The 15,380-nt window shown below is 40.4% G+C and overlaps 1 protein-coding gene across 5 annotated transcripts in view; it reads left to right on the top strand.

The window, feature by feature from the left end:
* ARHGEF6 (Rac/Cdc42 guanine nucleotide exchange factor 6) overlaps nt 1–15,380 on the top strand; it is a 103,827-nt gene that overhangs the window by 70,778 nt on the left and 17,669 nt on the right. For all 5 annotated transcript variants that reach the window (XM_068532542.1, XM_068532543.1, XM_068532541.1 and 2 more), the window contains 3 exons: nt 10,123–10,261; nt 13,016–13,075; nt 15,053–15,199. In XM_068532542.1, the coding sequence (XP_068388643.1) occupies nt 10,123–10,261; nt 13,016–13,075; nt 15,053–15,199 (346 nt within the window). The remainder of the gene's footprint in view (nt 1–10,122; nt 10,262–13,015; nt 13,076–15,052; nt 15,200–15,380) is intronic.

Here is a 15,380-nt window from a genome sequence, read left to right as displayed (position 1 = left end):
GAGCATCTTTCATGGGCTTTATTGGCAATTGGTGTACCTTCATTTGGGGAAACGTCTATTCAGATCCTTCGCCTATTGTTAAATTGGGTTACTTGATTCATTACTGAGATATGATTCACATACCATAAATCCACCATTTTAAAGTGTAGAACTCAGGGGTTACTAATATATTAGGTTGTGCAACCATCACCACTATTTAGGTCCAGAACATTTTCATCACCCCACAAAGAAACCCCTTACCCAGTAGCAGTCACTCTCCGTTTCTCTAAGGGCTAATGATGTTGAACATTTTTTCTCTCAAACCCTTTGTCCGTTTTTTTAGGTGGGTTATTCATCTTTTCATTGTTGAGTGGCAACATTTCTTTATATATTCTTCTTTATATACTCTTATCAGACGTGTGATTTGCAAAAAACTTCATTTTCTGGGTTTGCTTGGTATCTTTTGAAGCACAAAAGTTTTAATTTTAAGTTTAATTTTGATGACATCCAATGTATCTATTTTATCTATTTTGCTTATATTTTTGGTGTTATATCTAAAAAATTGTTGCCTAATCTAGGTTGTGAAGACTTATGCCTATCTAAGAATTTAATATTGTTAACTCAAGTTTAGCTCTTTAATCCTTCTTGGGTTAATTTTTACATATGATATGTGGTAGGGGTCCAACTTCATTCTTTTGCATGTGTATATCCAATTGTCCCAGCACCATTTGTTGATTTCTCTTCTTATAAATTTGTTACATTGTGTTTTATGTCACAGAATTGATAATGTTCAGTTCAACTACATCGTTACTAATTTTCGACCTGCTGGATTTCTTGATTACTGATAGACGGATGGATCACAATACTGGATCTATCTATTTCCCTTTGCAGTTCTATCACTTTTTAAAAATATTTATTTGTTTGTTTATTTTGGCTGTGCCACGTCTTAGTTGTGGCATCATTGTTTGTTTGTGAGTTGTTTTTTTTTTTTGTCTGTGTTGGGTCTTCATTGCTACACGTGGGCTTTCTCTAGTTGAGGCGAGCAGGGGCTACTCTTTGTTGCGACGTGCGGGCTTCTCATTGCGGTGGCTTCTCTTGTTGCGGAGCCCGGGCTCTAGGCCTGCGGGCTTCAGTAGCTGCAGCACGTGGGCTCAGTAGTTGTGGCTCACGGGCTCTAGAGCGCAGGCTCAGTGGTTGTGGCGCACGAGCTTAGTTGCTCTGCGGCATGTGGGATCTTCCCGGACCAGGGCTCGAACCCATGTCCCGTGCATTGGCAGGCAGATTCGTTTTTTGTTTTTTTTTTTACATCTTTATTGGAGTATAATTGCTTTACACTGGTGTGTTAGTTTCTGCTGTATGACAAAGTGAATCAGCTCTACGTATATGTATATCCCCATATCCCCTCCCTCTTGGGTCTCCCTCCCACACTCCCTATCCCACCCCTCTAGGTGGTCACCAAGCACCGAGCTGATCTCCCTGTGCTATGCGGCTGCTTCCCACTAGCTATCTATTTTACATTTGGTACTGTGTATATGTCAATGCAACTCTCTCACTTCGTCCCAGCTTACCCTTTCCCCTCCCCGTGTCCTCAAGACCATTCTTCAGAACCATTTTTTTTTTGATTCCATATATATGTGTTAGCATATGGTATTTGTTTTTCTCTTTCTGACTTACTTCACTCTGTATGAGCATGGACTAGCTTGACAATTAAAAGCTCCCAGGGACCCAGTCTTGGGGAGACCAAAATTTTTGTGGGTTTTGCATCCAGGAACCCAAGCAGGTTCTCATGGAGAAGATCACAGAAGAATCCCATTTGAGTGGTCCTACCAGTTACTGGCTCCAGTGGCTTCTCCTCAGGGAAGTTGATCTCAGTTCTAATTCTTTGTGTTTGCCTGTCTTTCTAGATTTGGGGGTGGTGGTTTTCCCTGTGATCTCAATTCTCAGTGGATCTAAGAAAAGTAATTGATTTTCAGTTTGTTCAGTGTTTTTCTTGTTGCGAGGATGGTAATGATAACTTCTAAGCTCTTTGGATGTCAGAGCTGAAACCCAGTGTCCTTTTATAGGTTTTTGAATTATTTTATTTTATTTTACTTTTTTAACCAATTTGTTTAACTTACATTTAGTAAATGTATAGAGTTGTGCAACCATCACCACAATCCAATTTAAGAACATTTCTGTCACAGAAGATCCCTTATGCGTATTGCAGTCAATCCCTGCTCCCACCCCCATGAATTATTTTTTTAGTGTTTGCTTTGAGGCTTTCCATATATATCTTAACTTGTCTGAATCTGCTTCATGTTTACAGTAACTTAATTCTAGTGAGATATAAAAATGTTACTCCTAGTATACCTCTATTTCCACTTCCCTTTTTGTGCTACTGTTGTTATACACGTTATGTCTATATGTTATGAACCCAGTAATACATTGCCATCGTTATTATTATTATTATTATTTTAAATTTATTTATTTATTCATTTATTTATTTTTGGCTGCATTGGGTCTTTGCTGCTGCACGTGGGTTTTCTTTAGTTGCTGAGAGCAGGGGCTACTCTTCGTTGCGGTGCACAGGCTTCTCATTGAGGTGGCTTCTCTTGCTGCGGAGCACAGGCTCTAGGCGCACGGACTTCAGTAGTTGTGGCTCACGGGCTTCAGTAGTTGTGGCTCGCAGGCTCTAGAGCGCAGGCTCAGTAGTTGTGGCGCATGGGCTTAGTTGCTCCGCGGCACGTGGGATCCTCCCGGACCAGGGCTCGAACCCATGTCCCCTGCATTGGCAGGTGGATTCACAACCACTGCATCACCAGGGAAGCCCGCCATCGTTATTATTAATATAATTTTCTATTAATGAAACTGAGAGAAGAAAGGAGAGTGAGGATATATTTATAGCATTTGTTTTATTAACATTCTTATTTACTGTTTGTGTGAGGTGATACCTCATTGTAGTTTTGATTTGCATTTCTCTAATAATTAGTGATGTTGAGCATCTTTCCATGTGCCTGTTGGCCATCTGTATGTCTTCTTCAGAGAAGTGTCTACTTAGGTCTTCTGCCCATTTTTGGATTGGGTTGTTTGTTTTTTTGATATTGAGTTGTATGAGCTGTTTGTATATTTTGGAAATTAAGCCCTTGTCAGTCACATTGTTTGCAAATATTTTCTCTATAGGTTGTCCTTTCATTTTGTTGATGGTTTCCTTTGCTTTGCAAAAGGTTAAATTTTGATTAGGTCCCATTTGTTTATTTTTGCTTTTATTTCTATTGCCTTGGGAGACTGACCTAAGGAAACATTAGTACAATTTATGTCAGAGAATGTTTTGCCTATATTCTCTTCTAGGAGTTTTATGATGTCCTGTCTTACATTTAAGTCTTTAAGCCATTTTGAGTTTATTTTTCTGTAGGGTGTGAGGGAGTGTTCTGACTTTATTGATTTACTTGTGGCTGTCCAGCTTTCCCAGCACCACTTATAGAAGAGACTGTCTTTTCTCCACTGTATATTCTTGCCTCCTTTGTCGAAGATTAATTGACCGTAGGCCTGTGGGTTTATTTCTGGGCTCTTTATTCTGGGGGTAGTTTTTTGAGACCAGTCTTTGAAATTTGCTCGTTCTCTCTACTGACCTAGCTGGCCTCTTGTGTAGCTTGTTGTTCTTAATTAAGAGGACCAGCCTTCTCTCATTTGCTTACCACCAAAATCTTCATTGCTTTTGCAAGAGACCTTAGGCTTGAATTTCCCCACACTGTTTTTCAACTAGAACCAATTCCTTTGAGGAAAGCTCTCTGTTCCTATAGTCTGTCTGCCTCTCCCCTGGGCAAAATCTTTGAGCCACTACTCTGGGTGCTGGGCAGGGCAGTAACCTCTGGTCTTCTCTGTTTACCTTTCCCAGCACAGAACCTCTACCCTACAAGCGAGCTGGGGTGAGGGTAATTTGGTGCCAGTATTTTCAGCCTGCGTCCTCCCTCTCCATCCAACCTCTCAGCCACGTTCACTAGGCATTCAGCATCTTCAACTCAGAGCTGAAGCAGTTGAGATATGCTAGTGAGATATTGTGTCCTTGGGTTGGGAGTTGAGGGCAGAGGGAGCCCTCTCTTCTTGTCCACACTTGCCTGGAGTGCCTTCTGGCAAACTGAGCCAGGAGGAGGGAGGAGGGAGAGAGGGAGAGAGCAGGTCATGGCTCAAATACCAAGCTCTCCCTGTTCTTACTGAGTTTTAGAATATTTTCTTGAATAAATGTTTTCTTCATTTACCAGATGTCATTGGAACACTTTCTAGAGACTTTAAATGGTTGTTTTTATAGGTTCCACTAGCTCTGCTTGTTTCCCCGGGGGATGGGTCCACGTAGCATCTCATGCCACCATCCCCTTCATGCCACTCCTTGATGTCAGCCTGAAAACTTTTTCCCACTTTTATATTGTCTCAGTTTACAGTTCTGCCACTTAGAAGCTGTGTTACCCAGGGTGATTCACTTAATATTTAAGCCTTAGTTTCCTCACTTGTAAAATGAGGATAAAATCACCTACCTTGCAGGGTTGGTGTGAGGATTCAATGAAATAATATGTACCAAGTACCCGGCATATAGCACAAGGTACTTGCTGCCACCTCCCATGTCTGCTTTATTCATCTTCTACCAGCTTCTCGTTGTTTTTTAGGAAAAAAATTATGCAATATTTCAAGCATACAAAGAACAGAGATAAAATAAAGTACACCCACGTACCCACCACTCAGCTTAAGAATCAAATTATAGCTGCAATTGGAGTCCTGTGTATACTTTCCAATATTTCCTTCTCCTCCCTCCCTCCCCAGAGGGAACCTCAGTCCTGAATTTGTTTTTATTATTTCCAGGAATGTTTTCATACTTCACTACTTATCTTCAATAAAGAAAAATATGGTTCAGAGGCATTTTTCCTGTGATGGCTATGTAAACATCCTGTGTGGATAAGGGTAAATTTCTTAATGCCAATGAAAAGAGATCCCATCATGTTAGCTTGCCATTTATATGAGCACGTATTCTTTTTCTTCTGATCTGAGAACAGCAATTCTGGATAAATACCAGAAAGAAATGGTGTACCTCAGATGGCAGACTTTTGTAGTGTTTAGAGAATTTTCTGTTGTAATTCTGTGTGCTAAAATACTACTGACTCTGTATTTACCCATGTTAGGAGTTTAAAGTATAAATGACAGTAGAGATTCCTTCAAACATTATGATTTAAAGTTTGTTGCACAGTTAATTGAAAGATTCTCAACTTTGGGGGGAAATTATTATATCCTGTTCGCTTGATTTTGGTTAGTGATTTTTTTTAATTGAAGTATAGTTATTTACAATGTTTCAGGTGTACAGCAAAGTGATTCAGTGTACATATATCTATGTATAGATATAGATATATATCCTTTTTCAGATTCTTTTCCATTATAAGTTATTACAAGATATTGAATATAGTTCCCTGTGCTATACAGTAGGTCCTTGTTTATCTATTTTATAAATGGTTAGTGATTTTTTTGGAGAATTTTATAATATCCCTTGAAATGATGGAAGACTCACTGGAGTCCCATAGAACTGAATTTTTATCTTAGTGGTTTATTTACATGTAAGGAATGAAAATTAAATTAAAATACTTGGGGTTATCCTCAGAGTTGCTTCTAATATAATCTCAGCTATTTTCTAGGCATCTTGTTGTAATTTATACTGACATACTAGAGGCAAAGCATAGTTGAGTGAAATTCTCAGAAAATTCAGATTAAAATCCTGTTTTATATGAAGATTTCAGCTGAAATAGGGACATTGGTGGATTTCTGCTAAAGCTGTAGATGCTTAGAAGCGGGAAAATCTCTGAGTCAGAGCAAGCCAGTTAGGTGAACTTCTTCATTTCGGCCGGCAGGTAGCAGTATCATACTAGAAATGCTTGTGACGATTGACAATGAGACCAGACGCAGCCTGAAAATTGTATGACTGTGTGTTGGTGCCTTGTGAAAAGTGCAGTGATGCATTATCTGAATTTGGAGATATAAGCAGACCCCAATCTTGATATGTTTGTTCCCCATATTTACATATATTTGAATGACTGCCCCAGTCTTTTGCTCGGCCCTGGGTGAGGTCTTTCGGGATTTCCCCTCTCTCTCCCCTTCTGGCTTGCTATTGTGGCTCTTATTTCTTCCTGGGAGTAACTTCACCCTTACAAAAATACCCACTTCTCTCCCGTGCTTCGTTGTGGCATCCATCCTTTTCACAAGGGAGAGGAACCCAGCAGCGTGAAAAGACAGAGCGGGGAGAGGAGGAGAGAGTTAGCGCCGAGGCAGATCTGGACCTCACTTCCGGCTCTATTGCGGCGACTACCACAAACACCACGTGTTCTTTTCCTCTTGTTAGTTTTATTCACTCTCTGTTTACCACTGTTGTCAGCAACGAAGACTTTGAGAAAAACTCAGAGCTGTGTACTTGCTTCCGGGACGAAGCACATAGGAAAAATTCTGAGACTAGATTCTGTTCTGTCTTTGAGGAACCAGGGAAGGGAGCAAGTGAGACTGACCACAAACAAAAAGTGGTGGGGAAGAAGCAGGCAGCCTAGTTTCTGGGACTGGATCAGTGAAGAAAGGGCTGAGTGAGATCCACCCAACCCAGTGTGAGCGGCAACCCCGGGGATTTTCCACTGGCCACGCCCAGCCCCCCAGCTCCTCATGCCTCACCTCCCCTTTCCAGACCACAGTGATTCCCACGACAGGCTGGTGGCGAGAGAGTGAGGCGGAGAGGGGGGGAAATCTGGTCCTTTTCTAGCTGCTCTAGTTAGAGTTACCATCGTTCAAAGTGGAAATCTATGCAAAGATTCTACAGAAACACTGTTATATGAGATGGTTAAGCCCTGTAGTGTTATTATAATGTATGATACTTTTCTTCAGTTTTCCAGCCCAACCTAGAATATACCAGAGCCCCATCCACCATGCATTCTATAAGGGTATGTTGAGTTTCAAACAACATTCATACATTGAAAACTGCTTTTATTGTATCACATCACATAGACAGAACCTGTTAAACTCGAAAAGCACTTCAAACAGGCTGTATAAAACGTAAAAGCTGCATTTGAAAGACAGATTGTGTTTTGGTATAATGATATATATTTGCATGTTATATTTGTGTATGATATTAATTTGTGCATTAAATTTATTTGGCTAAGTAAAATGTGTCCTTGAGGATCTATTTATCATAATGGGCAGTGGCTTTATAAGGCAGTTTTGTTCTTTTGTTGCACTAGTCTAATGTTACTTTTTCCCCAATAGCCAGTGTTTTATTCTGATAGTGATCTCACGTTATATTGAAAAAATTTTTTAAATTCTTTTGTAATATTTAACAAGCCTAGAAGTTAGAATGCTGCATGGAAAGTAATAAAGTACACGTTAGCATTTGCTTGTAATTGTTGTAACCCTTGTATCAATCAGAGTAGAACGTTGAGGATGCAGGTAGTGATTTACTCATGGGAAGGAAAAAATAAGACTTGTTTACCAAATTGAAAAGAAATTAGGAAAGTGATTTTCTCAAAATTACATACTCAAATGCACTCTCCAACTTCGAGTTATTTTCCTAATTATATTTTATATGTGATGATTATTTTTTAGTCTAAGCCAAATCTGACCCAGAGGCAGGTTAACCTGTGTTTCCCTAGTCGCTTGCATTAAGCACTATTTCTTTTTTAAAAATTTTTATTGAAATCTAGTTGATTTACAATGTTGTGTTAGTTTCAGGTATACAGCAAAGTAATTCAGTTATACATATAGATATATATTCTTTTTCATATTCTTTTCCATTATGATTTATTACAGGATATTGAATATAGTTCCCTGTGCTATATAGTAGGACCTTGTTGTTTATCTATTTTATATATAGTAGTGTGTATCTGTTAGTCCCAAACTCTTAATTTATCCCTTCCCTACCCCCTTTCCACTTTGGTAACCATAAGTTTGTTTTCTATGTCTGTGAGTCTGTTTCTGTTTTGTAAGTAAGTTCATTTGTGTCATATTTCAGATTCCACATGTAAGTGCTATCATATGATATTTGTCTTTCTCTGTCTGACTTACTTCACTTAGTATGATAATCTCTAGGTCCAAAACACTATTTCTTCTAGAAGTTCTCCCTGCATTATTCAAGTCAACTCAGCTCCCACCCTCCTTTTTTTCATGGTTTAGACCTCAGAGATGGTCCATGCCACTGCTGTGTTCCACATCAAGCATCAGACAGTAGTGATTTCCAACAGACCTGGGTATGAACCTTAACTTAGCTATTTACTTGCTTTCACTCACCCTTTCTGAGTCTCATGTTTCTCGTCTGTAAAATGAAGATAACACCTGTGTTGAAATGTTGTTGTGAATATTAAACAAGAACAAATGCATGCAGAGATCTTAGCATGAAAGATTTTAGTCTTATAAACCCCAATATTTAAGGTTCACAATTTTAGTAGGAAGTAGGTTTTATCTCTGCTTTACAAATGAGTCAGCTGAGGTTGGTAACTGATCAGGGTCACTGAATCTGTTTTATGATTTCAAGTCCAGGGCACGTCCCTCCCCTTGGCTGCTTCTGGAGCAAGACTGCAAAAACTGATAAAACAGGTAGCATTGATGGTTAGATGTGACCACTCAGATGAGATCTAGCTTCCGTGACATCCCTGTGATTCTGCGTGACTCAAGGTTGCTGTGTAGCAGCTGAAAAGATGTCTTTTTCTCTCCTGCTCGCAAAAGCCAAGCAGAGGGAGAGTATCTATAGTAGGGGTAACCTGCAACCCACCACACCACCAAACCCCCTAGTAGGTTATCACTGATAGCAAGTTTTTTTGAACACAGCACAACTTTTTGTAACATGCCACAGTTGGGAACCGCTGTCGAAGATGTATTCCAGGAGAATAAGTAGGTCATTTGGTAGTAGAGGGTTCCTCTTGGAGAGGGATGAGAAGATTGGTGGGGCCAGTGGGAATCCAAAAAGTTAAGACTTGATCTTGCAGGCAGTTGGAGGTTCCTGAGTCGGAAAGCAACAGGAGTAAAGTGGTGGTTTGCAGGGTGGTTCAGAAGCCAGAAAGCCTGGAAGCTGGGGGGTCCATTGGACTATTGCAGTGAACCAGACCGGAGAGATGAAGACCTGAGCCAAGTCAGTGGCAGTGGGAATGGAAAGGAATAAACAGGCACAAGAAGGCTTGTGACGGATTAGATATGCATGGGTGAGCAAGGAGGGGGAGGGGTCAAGAGATAAAGCAGGTTTCCTTCTTTAATTCTATTTTGCAGAAATATAAACTAAAATGATCTTGCAGCCCCAGGACTCAGTATCCTATTGGTGGAAAGGAGACAATCCAGAGGGTGATGAAGGGCAGAGAAAACCCAGGCTTAGACATTTGCACAACATGCTTCCTAAGATATTAATACAGTCTTTTTTTTTTTGGCCACACCTCGCGGCTTGTGAGACCTTAGTTCCCCTACCAGGGATTGAACCTGGGCCCTCGGCAGTGAAAGCTCAAGAGTCCCAACCACTGGACTGCCAGGGAATTCCCTACAGTCTTTTTTTTTTTTTTTTTAAAGCCGAGTTATTTGGGTAGGCTGCTGCACTGTTTTCAGATCCTAGGCTAAGTGATTAGTCATGCAAACATGCTGCTATCTGAATTTAGGACTTGATTCTGGCACATTACAAGTGGGTGTCCCAGTGATAGGGAGCACCCAGTGATAGGGAGCACTTGGTGAGTTACTCCCCTTGGCATCTCATCAGCCAATAACTAGAATGTTTGCAGTGACTAAGAAAAGATTTTTTCAAATCTGACGTTGAGGTCATATGATAGATTGTATGCCCCATGCCTCTGGGTGCAGGCTTCTTAAGGGCAGGGGTTTTAGTTTTCTTCACGGCTGTATTCCCAACAGAGAACAGAGCCTGTCACTTAGTAGGTGCTCAATAAATAATTGTTGGATGAGAAAATAAAGCCAGGGATCGTAAGTGCCTGGTTCACCGCTGTAGCCCAGTGCTGTGTGCCATGCTGGTTGAATTGAGTTGAAGTGCGTTGGGCAGCATTTGTGTTGGTGATACAAAATTTATTTGGTTTTCTATGCTGTGAAATGCAGGAAAATCATGTTCAGTTGGTAACTCTTTACATGGAATATTAAGCAGTAACAAAACTATATTCGTTCTTTTGCCAGTGATGATCTGGAACGATTTATGGAAAGTCAAGGTGCATCTAGCCCAGGTATCCTCATTTTAACAACAAGTCTCAGCAAACCTTTCATGCGACTGGAAAAGTATGTTACTCTCTTGCAAGAGTTGGAACGGCATATGGAGGTAAGGGAAGGCGAGCTATTTTAAGCTCCTGTACAAAGAGTGAGCCTCTGCTCTGGAGGAAGCAGCCAGTACCGCCTCCAAACTAGCCTTACTGAGGAGTTCAGAAAAAACCTGGGTTTCAAAATTTACTTGATCCAGTCTTCCCTCTTCCCGGGCTTTTAGTTTTCCTCTTTATGCAGCAAAATAAGAAGGGGACATTCTTTTTTTTTCCCCCCTCTGAAGATTTTTTTTAACTTATTTTTACTTCTTTTTTCCAGCTTTATTGAGGTATGATTGGCCAATAAAAATTGTATATATTTAGGTTGTACAACATGATTTTTTTAAAGGTGTACAATGTGATGATTTAATATACACATACATTGTAAAATCATGACCACAGTCACGTTAATTAACACATCCACCACCTCACATACCTACCTTTTTTTTTTTTAGTGAGAACTTTCAAGATCTTTTCTTTTCTTTTTTTTTTAAAGCAAATTTGAAGTATACAATACGGTATTATCAACTATAGTCACCATGCTGTACATTAGATCCCCAGGACTTATTCATCTAATAACTGAAAGATACCCATACTTTACTATTAAATATTCATGATCATTCTCCCTCCCCTCTCTTCTCCCAGCCCCCGTCCTGTTGCTTCCTCAAGTCTCTGCTCACTGGTTGACTTAGGTTTTCTTCTGCCCTCTCATCTGTAGAGTTCTACAGAGAAATCTTCCACCAAGAAATCTTCTGTTGCTCTGATATATGAACCAGCTTTCTTGTGGGAGCTAAACAAAGCAAAACAGCATCAGAAAATGTACAGAACATTTTTCATTATAGACAGGAATGTTTATCCCTAGAGCACTGTGGTCATTCAGCTTTCTGACTCTGGATTACAATGGAAGATTCTGGTATTTCTTTAAAGATGAATAAATGGGTCCACTCTCAGTTTCTCTCTTTATGCAGCCATACATCTCCATCAAAGCCCCCTCACATTTTTGTTTATAAATGTACAGTTTACTTGCAACAGCTGTAGCATAGCTATCACTTTTTCTAAATATTCAGATTTGCAATGAGGCCTGAGAATTGAATATTTTTGCCTCAAGAGCCCAAATCCTCTTTATTAAAAGCCAATCAGCAGGGGTAGCTTCTTGAGCCGTTCTTGTGCGATGGAGCATAGGGGATGGGGGCGGGTGAGGAGGGCCCGAGGGGTGAAGCTGCATTTACCCTACTTGTTCTTCCTGTGGCTGGGGAAAGGTTTTGAGGTTTGAAAGGGTTTGATTATCTTTAAAGAAAAAGGTTGCACGCTGCCGGTCTTGTCAGCATTTGCAAGGATTGAAAGCGTGTACTCTGAGCGAAAGCACGTTCTCAAGTTCTTTGGCCTGCCGGAATGAAATTTCAGTTAGGGCCCAGGACGGTGTTGACCTCTGGATGGCTTTCCAAAAGCTAAACCTGTTCACTGAACCGTTTGAGGTTTGCCCCTCCTTGTTTATCACAAAAATCCAGAAACGAGTGGCCCCGGTTTCTGTAACTGCTCAGTGCTGAAGTGCAAATAGACACTTCATTTGAGGAAATAAAATCCCAGGAGCTCCTACCGCCTGGATCCTCTGTCTTGGCCCTTCTTGTCTCAGAGCCCGTTTCCATCCTGCTTCACGTGCTGGTGGTCACCTGCCTTTGGCTGCCTTTCGTTTCCCACCATCAGATAATACGTACCCTGAGTACAAGTTCACCATCTGGTGAGACACTTTATCCAGCTTTCTGATCATTGAGTATGGCTGCTGGCTCATGGCAGAGTAGAACTTGAACCTCTCAATGATCAGCCGATTTGCGGAAGCATACATTTATAAAGGAGTACAACCTTTCTTTTCATAAGCAGTGCTGTTCTTGGCTTGGGTCAGACCCTTAGTCTACTCAGCTCTGTATTTTATCACCCAAAGCTGATTGAACAGCAGATTTTGTCTTCCTGTTACTGCAGCTGAATTCCAGAGGTTAGCTGGGCATCTCCCGCAAGGAGCCCTACTTTCCCTTCATAAACAGTTACGCAGATGTGGATTCCTCAAAGCCATTTTTGAACCTGTTCCCTTTTCAGGGTTGTGAGTACCGTGGAATTGCAGACCAAATATAATTAGCTTGCTTAAGACGGAGCACATGGTATGAGACCTGGAATGTTTTCCCGTCTGCCATGTTGGGTCTGCTGAAAGAAAATGGAGGCGGTGTAGGAAATGAGATTGGATTGATTTCTCTCTAACCACCACTTTGTTTCTACAATTCCCTACCTCTTGTCATTTACTAATAACATGACCTAATGATGCCCCCCCCCCACATAATTATTATTTATTATCCACGGTATAACAGCAAAAAGGCAAATGGGAGCTCTTGCCTCGATAACTGTACCTAGTGTGTTGTTACCAAATATATAATGTGTTCCCAGCCATCTTAATTTCTTCATCACCTAATCATTAGAGGTGCTGAGATTCCAAATGCTCAAATGCTGTTTGATTTTTTAATCTTCAAGTTAGCAAACGGTAAAACTGACTTTTTTCTTTTGGGGTACAGGTCTATGACTTTTAACATGTGTATAGATTCGAGTTGCCACCACTAATGTCTCGATACAGAACAATCATCCTGATCATTGTTCTGATCATGATCATTCCATCATCCCTCAAAATGTCCTCTTTGGATCTCTTTGCAGCCACACCCTCCTCCCACCCCTAACCCCTGCAATCACTGCTCTGTTCTCCTTTAATATTGTTTTAAAATGTATTCCTTTAACAGGATACGCATCCAGATCACCAGGATATTCTGAAAGCAATCATAGCATTCAAAACTCTCATGGTAGGTGATGCTCTAAAATTATAATTCTCCATTTTGTATGCTTTGTTCCTAAAAGAGTGACTTGTGTGTAATGTTTCTTTCCTTCTGCAAAGGTCTCTAGAGTGGAAACAATAAGCTCTAGTGACCGTATCGCAGTGATTGTTTCATTTAATGTTGTTTTCCAAACATCATGCTTACCTGTGAAAGGTTGCCAGGCTGAGGGTGTAAAGCACTCACATTTGAAGTCTCTGCCACATTAAGCATGGCTGTGTAGGTGGGGGGTTTCCTTTTGTCTCTTTGTCTTCACCCCCGTGTTACTCACCTTATGTCTGTGCAACTCGTCCTTCACTGATTGGCATCAATACCGGATTCATCTACTTAGGCCGAAAGGTGTGAGTCTATTCTTTGCATATGAAAAAGAAATCCTTCATCAAATCTAAAAGGAAAAAGAAACCCGACTAAAATACAATTGCTGTATATAGAGTGCTATCAAAGTTGTCTTTTATCTTGAATCTCGAGCACAGTGGCTTAATGTCCTCTTGAACCCACTGATGTAAAACTGCTTGGTGGCATTTTAGGAGGAAAGAAAACGTTATTTGGGGTGATTGATTAAGTCGAGCTTAATTTTAGACATTTCTGTAGTACTCCAAGTGATGGGGATCACCGCTCAGTTATTGATTCTTGCTGTAAGGTTGCGATGCAACATTCACCATCACCTCGTTTTTATTGCTGTCGAAAGATCTGTACCTGACGTGTCCACAGTTAAACAGCAAGTTGAAGGCCAGAGTGTAAGGTATCAGGTTAAAATTGCTGTTGTAGGTAAAAAATGGTGGAATATTGGCAGTTTGACATGGTTCAGCCTAATGGAACAGCCCGCTGAAACCCATGGCATTTATAATTATTTGTGTCCCTTCTCTTTTTTCCTGTGTAAATTGAATATAAAATGTCTCATTTGAAAAATGATATTTCATTCTAATCATTTTACATGTTGTAAAACTTGCTTTGATGGTTATAGTATACTTATTCCCATTCTAGGCCTCAAAAATATGTGTACAATGAATTTATTTCCTCAAGTTTCCATTTACCTAAAAGGGGCAGCAGAGATTTTATAGAAAACACGCCCCCAAACACTATGATAGTCATTTGGAAACAGGAACATAACTAACCATATGCTTATTTTCATATTCGATTTGGAGTGAATACTGTTAAATTATTTTAAGATAACCGCACATCTTCTGAAGCAGTGAGGTATATATATGTACGTAGTATATACTGTATACAAATATATAGTAGTCATACCCCACATATTATTTCTTGGCTTGTATTTTCAGTTTGTATTTGTGAAATTCAGTTGTATCTCTTTTTCCAATCCTTTTAGGGATAAAAAATTAACTTAGTACTTTCTCATAGCAATCTACTACTGGTCCCAAAACAAAGTATAGGGCAGTGCATATGTTTCATTATAAGATCAGTTTGATTCACTGTGGCATAAGGAGTTTACTTTTCTCTTTTTCGATAACTCTTGGAGTCATTTTGTAAATTAAGATGTCACTTGGTTGGAAACTGAGTTAGAAAAATAAAATTGCTTTGTAACAAAGCACGATTTATGCAAAGGTAGACAAGATGGAGAGGAGCTGGAGCGAGCAGGGACACCAAGCACCAGATCTGAGCCTACTGGTCCTGTTGGATGTGATTCTGCTACTTGTCTTCCCTTACTCCTTGTGGGGAGGGAGAGGCAACCCCCTTCTACCACTTTATCTTGATGTTTTGCAAAATGAGAAGTGGCTCTTCCTTACAAAATGTTTAGGGGCTGAAGGCTAGAGATTTAAGGTAGTGGATCTTTCCATCTGTCCCGAACGGACCTGGTGATGGGACTCGTGATGAGGAATAGGGACTCAGCGGAAATCTGATAGACAAGGGCCACTTCTTACTTTAGCCTTGTTTTAGGTCTGTTTCAGAAGAATTCCTATTTCAGTATGTTGTGCTTTGGTTCTGTAGGGGCAGTGCCAAGATCTCAGAAAGAGAAAACAGCTGGAGTTGCAGATACTTTCGGAACCTATTCAGGCATGGGAAGGGGAGGATATTAAAACCTTGGGAAATGTGATCTTTATGTCACAAGTAATGGTGCAGTATGGAACATGTGAGGTAAGAGGTTTCAAATCTCAACACCCTTTCTTCCGTCTTTTGTATATTTCTTCCTTTATTTCTTCTTCCATCAAGGTCAAATGCGCAAACTTTTCGCATCAGAAACTGAGCACATGTTCTTTGCCCAGCCCACAGCACCACGCAGAGTTCCATCACCAGGGACAGCCATGATCTCTGCCTT

The sequence above is a fragment of the Eschrichtius robustus genome, chromosome X (genome assembly GCF_028021215.1).
Source record: "Eschrichtius robustus isolate mEscRob2 chromosome X, mEscRob2.pri, whole genome shotgun sequence".
Classification (NCBI taxonomy): domain Eukaryota; kingdom Metazoa; phylum Chordata; class Mammalia; order Artiodactyla; family Eschrichtiidae; genus Eschrichtius; species Eschrichtius robustus.
This window is presented reverse-complemented; position numbering and strand designations above follow the sequence as displayed.